Source organism: Vombatus ursinus, unplaced genomic scaffold (assembly GCF_900497805.2).
Source record: "Vombatus ursinus unplaced genomic scaffold, bare-nosed wombat genome assembly UNPS02014830.1, whole genome shotgun sequence".
NCBI lineage: Eukaryota > Metazoa > Chordata > Mammalia > Diprotodontia > Vombatidae > Vombatus > Vombatus ursinus.
The window spans coordinates 28,225,781-28,241,885 of record NW_020954608.1 but is presented as its reverse complement, the minus strand read 5'-3'; the positions used below and the strand labels follow the sequence as shown (position 1 = coordinate 28,241,885).

Genomic DNA, 16,105 nt, shown 5'->3' with positions numbered 1-16,105 from the left:
TCTGACAAATTTAGAGGGCCAGAGAATCAGGAGTCAGGCACGGAGCCAGCTCCCTTCCACCCCCCAGCAATTCTACAGGATCTTCTGTATTGAAGAGATAATCATGGTGGTGGGTAGGGCTAAGGGAAAGCCTATGAGTAAATGTGTGACTGATCCAACCCGGAAAACATCAGCTCTAGTGAATTATTTTCTTGTAAATTGCAATTTTCAACTGATTGCATTTTAATGAAATGATTATAGCTGACATTTCCTATCGTCATGCTCAGTTCTGACTTCCTTCCTTATCCTTAACAGACAAGTTTGAGGAGTTGAGTATTGACTACTTAGCATCTTTGTTACATGTGGTCAATTAGATTCATCTCCTGTACTCCAAAGAAAACAATATACCAAGAATTGGGATGACAAATAAAATTAACACTGGGCGAAACATCTTTCTTGGCTATTTCTTGCATCTTCTAATTCCTTGGTCTGGGAAAGGGTCCCTGTTTAGTTGAGCAGTTTGGATCTCCTCAGCTGGAATGTACTGCCAGTGGCAGGATGCCTGGGCCCTAGCCCCTTCCTCTCTTCTGTGAAGTCGCAGACAGAACATTCACCTAACATCCGGATCCTCCTGCCAATCTCTCCTCCCTTCCCTACTCAAACATCTACAGTGTATGCATCCTTGAAGGCCCAGCTCAGGTTTTTTTTTTTCTTGGTTGGGCTTCTCTTGCCTATCTCAGCCCAAGATAATCTATTCCTTCTCTCAATCTACTAATAATACTCATATGACATTAATCACCCACTGCCTTCTATTGTTCTATGAATGACCGCGGTCATCTTTTGGTATTCATACGTCTCCCTTCCCCTTAGACTGTACCTTCCTTGGGGGTGGAAATCAATTTTTTATATTTCTTTGTATCACATACTTATAGAATTAAAATAGAAAAGGATGCTAAAGGGAATTGAACTCAACTCCATCATTTTACAGATGAGGAAACTTAGGCTCAGAAAGTTGATGTGACTTGCCCAAGGTCACACAAGCAGTAAGTGGCACAGTTGTTTCCCTCAGTGCCTTGAAAATAGAAGGTCCTCAATCAAATGACTGATTAATTCCTCTCCATTTAGAGGCTTACATTTTCTATAAAGTAGATTATTATATATTATGTCCAGAGGATTTTTTTTCCTTTTCTATATCTCTGTGAAGCAGAAAGAAAAAACACTCGTGCTAATTTGACTGCTGGGGGAAACTGAGACAGGAGCAGCTGACTAGATTTTGACACTTATTCTTCCTCTCCTCCTAGAGCCCCATGGCTCTACTTTCTTATTATTGCCCTGGACAAATAACTGGACACTTCTGCTAATTTCTCCTAGTACAGAATATTCTCTTCCAAATCTGATTCTTCCTTTCCCTTCGAGCAACTCTGATTCCCTCTCTACTATGGCAGCATTTTCTAAGCATTGAACACTCCATCCAACAGTTACCAGTGCTTTCTCCCCATCTGTTGAAAACACTATTGTGTGGTTTGCTCCCCTTCTTATATGCCCGTGAGGTGGAACCTCCAAAATGCCTTTGGATTCTGGTCGACTGGTCAGCTGTGAAACGCAGGATAAGACCTTTGCTTCTAACTGGAGTGGCTGTTCTATGCAGATTACCGAGTTAAAACTCCATATCTGTGCTGCTGAGTTATCATATGCTACAGGTACAGACTATATTGCACGAGCCACATCTTTTTCCTGTGTAGGCAATATTTCCTAAGTATAGTGAGAAGATCCTTTGGAAGTACAGGGGCCCTTCATAGGGTGGGGTGAAAAAAATAGGAGGCAGATCCTGGTACAGTATGTGCCAGGCTTTTTTTTTAATTAAATTTTTTTAATTAAGAAAATTTGATTTTCTCTCCTTCCTCCCCATTGATGGAAAACAAGACAAAAGGAAAAACTGAGCCCTTGTAACAAATATACATAGGCAAACCAAATAAATTCCTACATTGCCATATCCAAAAAAGATACATTCTGTGCCCTGAATCCTTCACCTCTCTGTCAGAAGGTGGGTAGCATGCTTTATCATTGGCCCTCCAGAATTATGGTTGTGTACCAGACCTCTTTTTCATCAGAGCAGGGAAGGGGTAGAGTTAATGGTATTTAAAATCAGCCTCCTTTTCTTGGCAGGAATCTGATCTTACCAATGTCCCCCTAGAGCTACCTTTTAGTTGTAAATCTGACTCTGGACCTGTCTAAAATGATTTATGTTTAGGTACTAGGCCTGTTTTTAAGGTCTCTAACTGCGGTTTGTGGGCTGTATACAATTCTGGGGCTGTTAGCAGACAAAGAAAGGCAAAGCATTAGGTTGAAGTGGTGTTCTGAACTGAGACCCTCTATTTTTTTCTTTAGCATTTTTTTCAGCATAAGCAGATTTGTCTTAATCTAGTACCCCAGAAAAAAATTTCTGAAAGGTAGAATACAATGTAGAGGCATGCAGAAAAAACAAACAAACAAACTAAACCACGTTTCTTTCACACCAGAACTTAAGTCCCACACTATGAAATTTTGGGGCTGGGAATGATGCCGTTTGATACTCTGTAGCTGGCATAGGAACTGCTTCATTCATGTGCTCCCCTTTGCTCTGATTGCTTATAATTATATACATACTATAGCTGTCATTTCTGGAAACTTCTCAAAAGACACTTAGCCACAGAAAGAACGTTTTTTTTTTGTTTTGTTTTTTTAGAGAGAGGAAAAAGCTTTCAGGCTACTTGAATTGGGGTATCTGCCGGGGGAGAACAGGGTGTCAAAACTGGAGGCACCAGCAGTATAACTGTATGAGAAGTTAATCAAATTGACTAAGTTCACCCTATTTATTGTCACATTCTAGTCTGGCTTCTAGCTTGGCATCCTGAGCATAGTCTACATATCATAACGACCCATCTCTTAACACTACTGACCAAGGACAATAACATCATAGAAACAAGCAGATCCCTAAACATTAATGCATCTTTCCGATGGAGTCATGCAAATCTCATCCACTCAAACACGAAAGAAGAATCTTCCCGCTTACCTTCGTGGGTCATGAACTTCCACCGAAAATTTCTTCTCTCTGAAGTACAGATTCTCTAACTGTCTCCATTGGAATATCTGAAGAGAAAACAACTTTCTTTAAATACAGTAGGAGTTCACAGCTGTAGTCTGGTCCACTGTTAACTTCTACTTGGGCTGTTCTCTCATCCAAGTACAGCCTGCATTGTCTTGTTTTCTTGCTTGAAACAGACAAGGACAAATGGATCGCCAGCTTTAAAAAGGGGCACTCTGGGTGTGGATTTTCCTGCAGGTTTCTTAAAAGGAAGAACACAAGCTCTTTCCAATCCTTTCCCTTTGTTTAATTCTCTCAGACCGCTCTCAGCTTTGCAGACTTTTTCCCTCAGAGAGAGAGAGAGAGAGAGAGAGAGAGAGAGAGAAAACGGAGGAAAGAAAGAAAGAAAGAGAAAGGGATCTTTCAGAAATAAGCAGTAGCCATCTGTGAGTAGTGCTGAACTGAGCTTCCTCCTCTCAGAGTGCTGAAATGGGAAAGCGTTCAAATTCCCCAGTCTCCCATTGGGACTCCACTTCCTGCCCACTAATGTGTACGAATCCCTGACTCGAACTGGTGCTTTGGAAACTCCTCTCCTCAGAAAGCCTCTCTGCGAAGGGCGGAGGCTGTTATGACCTTAATTTAGGGGAGGCAACATGAGATAACAATATGAGCCTGTCAAGCCCATTCTTTTCTCTGCAACACAAAGAGAATCAAGAATTCTGTTTCTGTAGCAACTTTCTGTGCAGCCAGAGTTTACCTTTAGCCCAGTCAAAGAGGGGTAGAGAATCAGAGGTGGGGGGCTTAAGCTGCTGTGAGAATATGCCCTGGCAAATATTTCTTAGGTCACCTCTACCCCTTTTGAGTCAGACCTCGCCTTCAGTGTGTGGTGGATAAATTAACTGAGAAATCTGATTTTAATGTTTGGAAGCAATTAAGACTACATTCATTTAGTTCTAAGAATGGGGTTTCCTTTCATCTGATGAAAGACAACATCATTTAACCCTTCTGGAAATGACAAAAGAGGTTAAAGTAAAAAATTTAAATTTTATATATATAGTGGGTGGGTTTCTTATCACCTGCTTAAGGGTTTGACATTATCCTTACTGAAAAGGGAAAAGAAGGAAACAAAACACCTTTTGCATATTTTTTATGACCAGTCCTGCATGTGCCATTAGTTCTTTTCTAGCCTTTAACTTTCTCCATCCTCCCTTTGCTCTTTATTTTACTCATTAAGCTAATGTATATCATGGGCTACACATCTGGATCTGGAAGGGGCTTCAGTGGTCATCTTGTCCTTCCCCTCCTCATTTTCTTACTCTACAGATGAGGAAACTGAGGCACAGGGAGATTAAATGACTTATCTAAGGTCATGCAACTATCATTGTTTCTATGTTTTCATCTCTAATTTTAAAGATCCTTTCTCCATCCCCACCCCCCCAATATCTACTGGTCTTCTATAGCCAAATCTGGCCTCAGACACTAGCTGTGTGACCCTGGGCAAGTCATTTAACCCTGTTTGCCTCAGTTTCCTCATCAGTAAAATTCGCTAGATAATGAAATGGCAAACCACTCCAGCATCTTTGCCAAGAAAACTCAAGAAATGGGGCCATGAAGAGTCGGACATGACTGAAAAATGATTGAACAGCAACAACAGAGGCTGCTTGCGCACCCTAGCTATACTCCATTCAACTGCATTGTTCCATCTTCAGCCAAAGGTTTTTCTTCCTTGTATCGACTTTGTTAGGTCTCTCACTGTGTTTTCCATCCAGCTCCCTTGATGTACTATCTAGATCTAAGGAATGCTTGCTTAAAAGATGTTACCCTGAGTAAAGCTGGAGAGGATTAAAAGATGCTTCCTACAGAGCCTACATTCATTTCTGATCGCTCTTTCACAAACAATATTACCCATTGCAGCTTTCATACTTTATTTTTTCCAAAATGTTGTACTCTCTTTTTATAGCTTAGGAAAAATTTCAACCCTAGACCTGAGGATCACTTTCATATTTTGAGAAGGTAACCCCAAGTGGGAAGAGAGGTGTCAGTCATGTGACAGGAGCAAAAATCCTATAGTCAAGGAAAGGAATGACCCAAAGCCACAACAATCCATAGCTCCTGCAGCTGTTTCTTATTTGTCATTGATTCATTGCTGCTTTTGGTGTGTCTGTGTGCAGATACCCAATTCTAAGTATGGTTTCCAAGGGAGGACGTAACTATGCATCGCTCTGAAATTTCTCAATAAAAGCAGGCAAAGTTCCTCTCCTACCTCCAAGTGGAAATATATTGGTAGCTATTCTACCTGCAGTTATCTCAGCTACTAAAGTAATAAAACACACACGAGCTATCCTAATGGTTCCCTAACAGTTTTCACAGCCTCCCCTCCCAATCCTATTTTTAAAAATAGCTGGCAAAGAGAATAAGAATTTTATTCATATCGGTTTTTTTTTTAGCATCTCAAGGTCAAATACGCTTGATATTTGTAACAAAATTTCTAACTAATATTCAGATTTCTTTTCCTTTTTTTTTTTTTTTTTAAAAGGAGAGGGGGAGATGAAGGGCTAGGAGATAGGTTTAGGATTAAGGCCAAGGTTTTGCGGAGAGTGGGAGGGTGGATTCCATGTCTCTGTGGACCTCTTCTCTTGTACCCTCACCGGTCAGATAAAAGTCCAGATGCTTGGAATAGCTACAGTTGTTTCAGACACTCTTATTCTCAGTATAACAGACCTGCATAGTTACACTATGTTCCGCTGGGAAGCCATGTGGTCAGGGAGGCTGTTTTCCCACATCATTAGGGTTCTTCTCCCAGCACGGAAGAGGAAGCAACGCCTGGTAGTGTAGAAATGCATAAGGGAATTCCAACTAGCTGCATCCAAAGCACTTGCTTCTCTCTCAGTCTTCCTTCCTCCTCCCCTCTAACTGATAAAAGACCCCACGGAGCTGAGTAATGTTTGTGGTGAGTTCCCTGGCAACTCCTCCCCCCTTCATCCCCTAGCCCCTTGCAAAACAAAACAAAAACCAAGCCTTTCCTCTAAATGCTCCCTACTGCTGCCTGGTGTAGAGAGTTACATGTCTGCCAGCCAGCACAAACAAAACCATCTGGACTCTGCCGAGGGTCTGTCTCCTGCGGCTGCTGCTGCTGCTTCTCACAGGCTCGCTGACAGTGGTTCTACCCAGCAGGCCCCAGGGGGTGGGTTGGGGGTCGGGGGAGAGGACTTTCTGTTCAAGGGAATGATTGTGCGCTCTCCTTTTTCTTCCTAGGAAATGAACTCTGGAGTCCTGGGCCCTGGTTCTCTCTTCCTAAGAAGCTGCTCTGTCCTCAGTTTTTATTTTATATGCTATATACTTGTTCTTCCTCGGCGCTGGCTCACAACATGACTCAAAACTTTATTTTTCTTGCAAAAGAGTCTTGAATTGAGTCAGAACAGATAAGACTTCCCTACCATAGGCCAAAATATTGCTAGATATATTGAAAAGGAAAGGGAAATTGTGGGAATGAGAAAGACAAAACTATTGAATGTAGCAAAGGATTTTTGAAATCCTTCTTGAGGACTAGGTTTCTATAGTGAGGCATTGGAGGATACCAAGGCACCCGAGGTGGGGTGGACTTCTGCCAACACAGTTAAAAGCCCTATGCCCAGACTTGTATGAATCTATATAAAGTGAAGTAAGCAAAATATATAGAACAATATATTCATAGTGATTCCAATAATGCAAATGAAAACAACATAGGAAACTCTTAAGTACAATGACTAATCCTGGCCCTGGAAAACAAATGAAAAGCAGGGGTATCAAACTCCCAGCCTGGGGCCTCATTCAGCCTGTGAAACTCTCCAGTGTGGCCTGAACCAGATTAAAATGTAACTGGGAAATGTTTAAAAAAGTAAAATACAATACAACATAGATAATGCTAATTTGTGGTTTTCTAAGCCAATATGGGGCCCATAGGGATCACCTTCTGTTTGATTTTGATGCCACTGATGAAAAGCATCTTCCTCTTTTCTGGAGAGAGGAAGTAGACTACAGGTGTAGTAGAATGTTGCATACACTGTCAGCCTTGGTCACTGGATTGGTTTTTTTGTTCAGTTGTTTCAGTCACGTCTGACTCGTCATGACCCCATTTGGGTTTTTTGTTTGTTTGTTTGCAAAGATACTGCAGTGGTTTGCCATTTTCTTCCCCAGCTCATGAGGAAACTGAGGCAAACAGGATCAGGTGACTTGCCCAGAGTCACACAGCTAGTAAATGTGTGAGGCTGGATTTGAACACAGGACTCCCTGACTCCAGGCCTGCTGCTTTATCCACTGTACCAACCACCAACCCTTGCAGTTGGTCTTGCTTAATTGTTTTCCTTTGCTGTAAAGGGAGGGCTCATTGGGTAAGGACAACATACCTAGAAGTGACTGATGTAAAAAGCAAAAGGCATCAGCAACTTCTATTTTTGAAGTTGGCACGGTGCTGGCTAATCTGGGATAAAGCTATAGTTTATTAGTTTGTTACAGAATACATCTAAATGGTATGTTCTGCATCTTTTAGTTTTTTCTGCCAAGGAGAATGATCCTTAGACTGAAAAAGACAGAAAAAAAATGGTTAATGAGGAATTGAAATCCAAGGTACATAAGAAGATAATGTATGTTCTGATCTGCCCTTGATGAATTCAAGTGACCAGATCCTAATAAACTACACCCCAGAGCTAGTGAATGTGATTACTAAGCCAGCATTAGTGATCTCTGAAAGGTCATGGAGAATGGGAGTGATGCCATGGGGCTAGAGAAATGCAAACAGTGTCCTGATTTTCAAACAAAGGAAGAAAGTAGCCTCTGCAATAGGCCCATGGGCTTGACTTAAGTTGCTGGCAAAACCCCAGTGCATTCTGGAATGCATTATTAAAGGGATTATTAGTGAGCATCTAAAAAAGGAAGCAGTGATAACAGAGAGCCAGCATGGCTTCATCAGGAACAGGTCATTCCAGACTAACTCATTTCCTTTTTTGACAGGGTTACCAGATTGGTAGATTAGGGGAATGTTATTTGCCTAGGCTTAAACAAAGCATTTGAGAGTCCCTCCCGCTATCATTTTATGCAAGATTGGGAGATGCTCGTGAAGCAATCTGGCAGTAAGGTGGATTCAGTTATGGTGGAATGACCAGACCCAAAGATTTGTCATTGAAGTCAACTTAGAGGTAGGCCCCTGACTGAGACCTCCAGGGATCTGACTTGGCCTTATTCTGTTCAACACTTTTATTAATAACTTATTCAAGTTTTAAAAATTGTTCATTGTCCTTAATGGTGTGGACTATATCATGGCACTTATGTTATCTTCTAAACTAGGTATGAAATTCCTTTCACAGGGTTAACTCTTCAATAAAGGATGAATTTCTTGCATGTGTTCTGGATACCAGTTGACATCGTCATACCTTGATGTTGCTGGGATTGATTCAACACCAATTCACATATTTGACCTATGCCCTTGGGCTTCATCTTTAAAACTGATAGCTGGAGAAGCAGGTCAAGCAGCCCAAGAGCTGAGAGATCAGACAGAGAGAGAGATCAGTTGGGCATCTACAATCTTGGTTCCCTAGAAGAAAGCCTACTCTTACACCTCTCCAGGGAACCGTGTGAAGTCACTGCAGATCCACAGGGCTCTAGGGATGGCAGGAGACTGAGGGAATGGCTGAGCACTAAGGAGTTCCTGGATCAAACTGAAAGCTACAGGGATGAGACAGAAGTGGAATAGTAGCTGTGGAGCCACAGAAGAATTCTTGGAACATATGGAAACAAGAGTCAATGAGAAAGAAAAAGGATAGAGTCGTGATATAAAGGAGCAAACCTGGACCTTGCCTTCCTTCAGCTGTGATTAGGTCCTACTGAGTAGGGTTTGATAACCCACTGAAATCAAGTGCTTTCCACTTGTGTGTGGAGGTGTCCACTAAGGGTACTAATGTAAGCCTTAGCAATCATATATGGCTCAATGGAGATGGAACTCATCCTACGTGGGGGTTGCTTGATTTTCTAGTAAGCCAAAATTCTTTTCTCTTTAAGAGGGATTCTACCCTGGCTAGCACTGTATAACTAGAGAACTGCCATGGAAGGTGGGATTCACTGGAGAAGCAGATTGCCTGACTCCTCAGAAATCCAAAATACTGAAATAAAGACCTTATCAGTGGGGCAACAAAGACCCAGGACGGAACTATGCATACTCACTACAATAAGATGAAATTTTATAGAGATAAATATTAAATCCTGCACTTGGGATCAAAATATCAACTTTAAGATGGGGCATGACGACAGCCATTTCAATTTATCTGAAAAGAGACTATTGTTGTTTTCGGTAGATTACATGTTCCAGTCAGCTGGAACACCTCCAAATGAGAAATAAACTGAAGTGCTATTGAGCGAGGTAGAGTTTCCAGGATGTTGGAGGGTTGAGTTCCATTATATTCTGGTCCATTCACATCTTTAGTATCATGCTCCATTTTGTGTGCTTTGTTTTAAGAAGGAAAGTGACAAAACTAGAGAATGTTTAGAGGAAACTAACCAGAATGATGAGAGAACTGGTTTTCATGCCAGAAATTGAAGGATCTAGAGAAAATAATAAATAATGGAAGGATTTTTCTGGAGAAAATAATACTTATGGTGGAAATGAGAGTTGTTTTCAGATATCTAAACAAACGTTACACAGAAAAAGTAGACTTCTGTGTGCCCATAAAGGGCAGAACGAGAAGCAATGGGTAGAAATTTCCCATTATTAGTGGTCTTCAAGGAGAGGGAAGGAAAGAGAAAGAAAGGAAAGGATAGATAATAGGCATTTATTAAACACCTATAATGTGCTAGACACTATGCTAAGAGCTTTACAAATATGATCTTATTTGATCCTCACATCAACCCTGTGAGGTGGAAACTATTATTGTCCTCATTTTACATTTGAGAAAACTGAGGCAGAGGTTAAGTGACTTGTCCAGGGTCACACATCTAGGAAGTATCTGGGGTAGGATTTGAGCTCAGGTCTTCCTGATTCCAGGCCCAGTGCCCTATCCACTGTGCCACCTTGCTAGATGACCACTTGTTAGAGATATTGTAGAGATGAGTCTCTTTTGGGGCTAGGTTGTGAGGTCCCTTTGAATTCTGAGATTCTATAGCTGACTAGAACATATTTAGTCTCTCCTCTTCAGTGCCCTATTCCCCAGATATTCTGTCCTCTGGGCACTTTAAGCCTTGGGCTGGTAGAGTGAAAACCAGCAGATTCCTCCCAGAACCTCCATTTGAAGGAGGATCCCAGGCCAGCCAAGTCCTCATTCCTCTCCCATCTGCGCTCCTGACTCTGTAGACTTTTTCTACCATGCCATAGAAACCTCTTTGCCCTTAAAGTACACTCTACCTCTGTGGCCTGGACTTCTCTCTGCTCCTGCAGCCTCTTCCTCCTACTGGCTAGTTCCTCCCAGACTCTTCATTTGAAAGAGGCCACCCAGGCCAACCATTTCTTCTTTCCTCTTGAGGCTGCGCCTCTGATGATCTGGCTTTTCTCTACCATGCCCCCACTTGGAGACCCTCTTCAGTCCTCCTTTTCAGATCCTTTTTGTGTGGTCTTCCCCCATTTGAATGTAAGCTCTTTGAAGGCAGGAGGCTGTCTTCCTGTTTGTATTTGTATTCCCAGTCCTTAGCACAGCACAAATACTTAATAAAAGCTTGCTGACTTGACTTGATTCTGACTCCCTCACATAAGACGATTTGGGTTTACAGACAGAATAAGAATGTGAGGACACATGTTATTCCCTCTGCTATTACTGACATGACTGTCTAACCTTAGGCCAGTTAGATAGAATCTCTGTTTCTCAGATAATAACCCTCTTCCTAGACAAAGAACAGGTGCTTTGAGATCTTCAGATGAAAGGCTCACTAGAAATATACCTGATCATTATTAGCCGTACTAAAACAAGATGATTAGGTTAGTCCCATTAGAATTCTGTGTACTTTTTTTTTCAGGATAGTCATGTATGAAAAGCTAATTAGAGGCTATGAAAAACACACTGTTCTATCAATAACCAAACAGTTTATTAATTATTACCTATATAAAATAATACTTGGTCAATACCATTCATCTGAGATTCCAAATAAAAAGCTTTGCAAAGGTTTTCTCTTTGAACTTTGGATACCTTTTCAAGAAGGGTTAATAACAACTTTTCTTTCTTCTGCTTTTACAGATGGGGAAATGAGACCTAGAAAAGTTAAATCCTCTGACTAAGGCCACCCAGAAAGTCAGTGGTAGAAACAGAAATGGAACTAAGGGACACCTGGTACATTACATTAATCCTCTGACCATGTTTCCTTTCTACATGAGAATATGAATTAATGGCAATTTGTGTGTGCTTCATTTTTAAAGTGGAAAGATGTTGAGAAAGAGGAAAAAGTGACTGAAAAATAGGAAATGTATCAACAAGCCCCTCTTCCCGTCACAATGATTTTTCTTTCTCTTTTTTTCCCCCCCGAAATGATAAAAGGGAAAATGATTCCTTTTGTCACTAGGGCTTTGGCTTTCTTTAGACTTTCTATGGGGCAGTGGATAGAGTGCTGGGCCTAGAGTCAGGAAGACTTATCTTCCTGAGTTGAAATCTGGCCTCAGACATTTATTAGTTGTGTGACCCTAGGTAAGTCACTTAACCTTGTTTGCCTCAGTTTCCTCATTCATAAAATGAGCTGGAAAAGGAGATAGCAAGCCAGCCTAATATCTTTTGCCAAGAAGACACCATATGGGGTCACAAAGAGTTGGACAACCAAAAAATGACTACACAACAAAGCTTTCTTTATAATACCTCATCCTTCCATGTCCCTCAATGGATAATGATGCATTAGATAGACTGATGAACCTGCAGTCAGGAAGTCCTGAGTTCAAATTCAGCTTCAGACACTTCTGAGTTGTGTGACCTGGCCAAGTCAGCTAATCTAAGTCTACCATAGTTCTTGTCTATAAAATGGGGATAGTAACAGCATCTGTTTCCCAGGGTTGTTGTGAAAATTTGATGAGATTTTTATAAAGCAGTTTGAAAATTTTAAAGGACTATATAAATGATGATGATGATTATGCAATCAAACCCTTACAAGCTCCATTTGGAAGTTTGCATTAAAAAGCAATGTCAAATCTACTGTGGATAAAATCCTGCATGCTGTTGGACTTCAGGAACATGACTGAATGGTCTTGGGCTCTGGGTTCCAATTTGCCACCGATTCTCATTGTAACCCGAGGCCCATAACTTACTTTTTGAGTCTCAGTATCTTAATTTATATAATGAGGGGAAAATAACAATATATCCTAAAAGGTATATTAACATACCAAAAGGAGTATTAAAAAGAGTAGCTAATGAAAAAATCACCTTTGAAAAGCTTGCCAGGACAGAATATAAAGGCTTAAAAGAACAGGACTCCAATAACATACTCTTATTTTTGTGCTAAAGCCCAAATTTTGTACACAGCTAGTGTTCAACTCTAAAAAAAAAAGTAATTTACCACCCTTCTTGTGATGAAACTGTAGTGGCAATGACAGAGGGGCCTGATGTCATTAACTGTCACCATCCACACATATTTATGGAAACCTCTGCCAACATGTCCCTTTAAAGAGAATGTAGTCACTGACTGGGGGTGTCAGGGCAATGGTGATAAGGATACAGAGTCCAGAAGTTTGGGGAAATACTGATTCTCTTCTTGACTACTACTGAGTCACTGGTAGAGACAATAATCTCCATGTGAATTATTTTTTTTTCACTAGAACAAGTAGTCATCGCATATAGTGAAGAATCAATAAATGGTAAGGTGATAGGCATATCTTCAAAATACTTCAAAAACATGAACCAAAAAAAATATTTTTGGTCAACTTCGTATTATAGAAACCAGGAGTACAGTACTACATTTAGATATCAGTGAGCATATCTGGCTTATTATGACACAGGAATAAGTCTAGTTTCTGCCAACTCTTGTCAGCTCTCCCAAACTATGGGCTGGATGACACATTGCATATTTATTTTTCCTAGGAGAGCCCAGCTAAATTTGGAAGTGCTCATAACCAGGGGAACAGACTAATTTTTCAGGCTTAAGTGACTCAACAAAGACTATCTCTTTAGGGACAGAGCGGGTAACAATCTGAATCAGGAGAGGTAGCATTTACTCCAAAGAAATCACAGATCCTTGACTGGAATCAATGTTGAATTTAGAGGCAGAGGATACCAGACCAGCTGCTTGACTACAAAACACCTGTTTGACCTTGAACAAGTAAGTCATTTAGACCTCTCTGCCCCTTAGTATCTATATCTCTCAAATGAAAAGGTTGTGTTCTCTTCTAGCTCTAAATTGATGATCTTGTGACCCTAATACTGAAGAATAAGGAACGCGGGTGTGTAGAAATGTACACATATATATAAGCAGTAGGGCTCACGGGCTAGTTTATGTAAATGCAGTGAGAGTTAGAAGGTGGACAACTAGAGTATTGCAATAGTACCCATGAAATATATAGAAACAAATAAAACAGAGGAAGACCTTTAATACATTGGGTCGATCCATCCTCTTTGGAGGATCTATGGAAATACAAGGGCAAGAACCATACAAGACACTAAGATGCGGAAGGGTTTGCATCACTGAGCTCATGGATGGTTGGAATTAACCTCAAAGGATGAAAAAATCACCTTTCTTATTGAAATACCTTTAAAGAATCATGAAACTTTAGAGTTGAAGGAAAAGGCCTTAGAGACCAGACTAGGGACAGCCAAATGGCATAGTAGGTAAGAGTACTAGACTTGGAGTCTGGAAGACCTGGGTTCAAAACCTGCCTAAGTCTGTTATGTGGCTGCAAGTAAGTCACTTAACCTCTTTCAGCCTCAGTTGTTTTATGGACGATAATGGCACCTACCTCATGGGGTTGTTGTGACCAATTAAATGAGAAGAGATACGGACATGTTGCAAACCTCAAAAGCACTATATAAATGCTAGTTACTAACCTGTTTATTTTGTAGAAAAAAAAAAAAGAGAGAGGCCCAGAAGATTAAGTGACTTGTCTTGGGTTATATAGCTAAGCAGTGGAAGAGATGATGAAAAAAATGGACTTTCAGTCTAAGCAACTCTGTCACTTTCACACTGCTTTAAAGAATGCGAGAAGGAAAATTTGAAGGTTTATGAATGCTTGAATTTTTATTCAAACCTCCAAAATTTGTATTGATTAAAGTATCTCTTCCTCAAGAAACCTTGGTGTTTAAAAGATTTAATGGATCTCTAAGCAAGTTCCTTCCTCATACTGAAAAAGATTAAGCTCATTATTTGTACACAGTTTGAGATAAAAATGAAGTGTACAACATAAAAGAAGATGATAGGATTTCTGTCTCATTTAGTTCCATTTCTAAAGGTAGAGCTATTTTTAATTAACTTCTGAGTGTACTGGACTTCAGTCAATGAATTCATTAAAAATGAGTGACCACATGAGATGGGAGAGAGGCTAAGTGGCTTTTACAACATCACACAAGTGGTGAGAGGCAATGTTGAGACTTTAATTTGGGTTTTGTGCCTCCAACCCCGTGTTTCTCCTTCTTCCTTTCCTTTCTTCCATTCCTTTCCTTTTCTTTTTATTTCTTTCTCTCAATGATTATTTAACGAATGTTAAATATCAATGTACTTGATGTTACAGGGGGTACATGGTCTCTACCCCCCAGGAGACTATTATTTAATTGAGGAAAGAAGCCATATATGCCTAATGGTAAATAGTCATGTAAGAATTAGCTCCATCAGGATGATGATTCATACTTCTGTTTCTAACATTGTCACAGAGGCACTATGTCTGACTCCTTCCTGTTTGTGAGAAGCCCCACTCTCCTCATTTCAATTAGTTCCCTACTTGTAATTGCTTAGCTTCTTTTTCCCATTCTTTTCTTCATTAGCCTTCTGCTTACAATAAAATGAAAATAAAAGCAGTAGATGTCCAGGTCTCAGATTAACTCAAGGCTTGTGATCACTCAACCTTCTTTGCGTGGTACTATATGCAATTTTGCACTTAGCAAATGTTTTTGATGATGCTGGAAAGCAGACCATTTGGATGAGTTATGGCTTGCTTTCTTCAGGGCCAATCCAAGGCAGGCAGAGGCCTATAATGGGCTTCTCTTTGCTTTTGAACTCTGGGAGTTCACATATTTTTTCCCTCTTTGGACTTGTTCTGCCTCAGTTTGATCAAACCAACTTTTGGTTCACCGGAGTTTCTAACTAGAGCAATCACTTTCTCCAAATAAGAAATCTAACCCCATATATATATAGATATATAACTACTAGAAGAAAGTATGGTAGAATTGTCAGAACCTAGCTCATAATTACACAGATTCAGATTTCCAGAGATCAAATCACGGTCCCCAAATATGTCAAGTATATCATGAAAGCTAGATTTTTTTTTGTTGTTAATATGATTATTAGTCCTGTCCCTCAAAACCAGCCATATAAAGGGGTTCTAATGTATCTACTTTCTTCTTAGATGGCCAGATACTATGCAAGGAAAACAATGTTTAATTTCTGTTCTCAGCCAGACCTCTTAATGGAATCAAGATGTTCCTGAGACTGATTCCCTAACCTTTTAGACAGCATGACACTCCCAATTGATTTGGTTAATTCAGTGACAGATGCACAGAGCACCAGGCCTTGTGACCTTTCAATGGATGGCATCTTTTAACCCATCAAAGCCCTTTCAGTTTCCTGTGGTTTAAGTCTTAACTGTGTGAAAGGAGAAAGAGAAAGGGGGTGGTGAGTAAGGAGTAGGGGGGAAGTACTGACCAAGTGCTTAGCAGTCCCATAGAGAAAGAGGCTATTTTATTTTTCCCCATTGGGCTTTATATCCCCTTTTTTTCTTTTCAGAGAGCCTCAATATATTATTTTTCTGTGTGTACTTTGGCTTACACCCCAGAAAGACTTCATCTCAAAGTTTTGGCAAATCTAAATGCTTTAGAAGGAGGCCGAAACTGTTTTTCTGCCTCCTTAGCATAGCTTTATTCCTCCCCCCATGTGTGCCTCATAGGGATTTATGAGATTTAGTGGCCTAATGACAGGGATTTTAGC

At 40.5% G+C, this 16,105-nt stretch overlaps 1 protein-coding gene across 3 annotated transcripts in view; it reads right to left on the bottom strand.

Moving 5' to 3' along the window:
- The window catches only part of FRMD4A (FERM domain containing 4A), a 352,592-nt gene that overhangs the window by 62,928 nt on the left and 273,559 nt on the right, over nucleotides 1–16,105 (bottom strand). For all 3 annotated transcript variants that reach the window (XM_027838551.1, XM_027838548.1, XM_027838550.1), the window contains exon 12: nucleotides 3,032–3,108. In XM_027838551.1, the coding sequence (XP_027694352.1) occupies nucleotides 3,032–3,108 (77 nt within the window). The remainder of the gene's footprint in view (nucleotides 1–3,031; nucleotides 3,109–16,105) is intronic.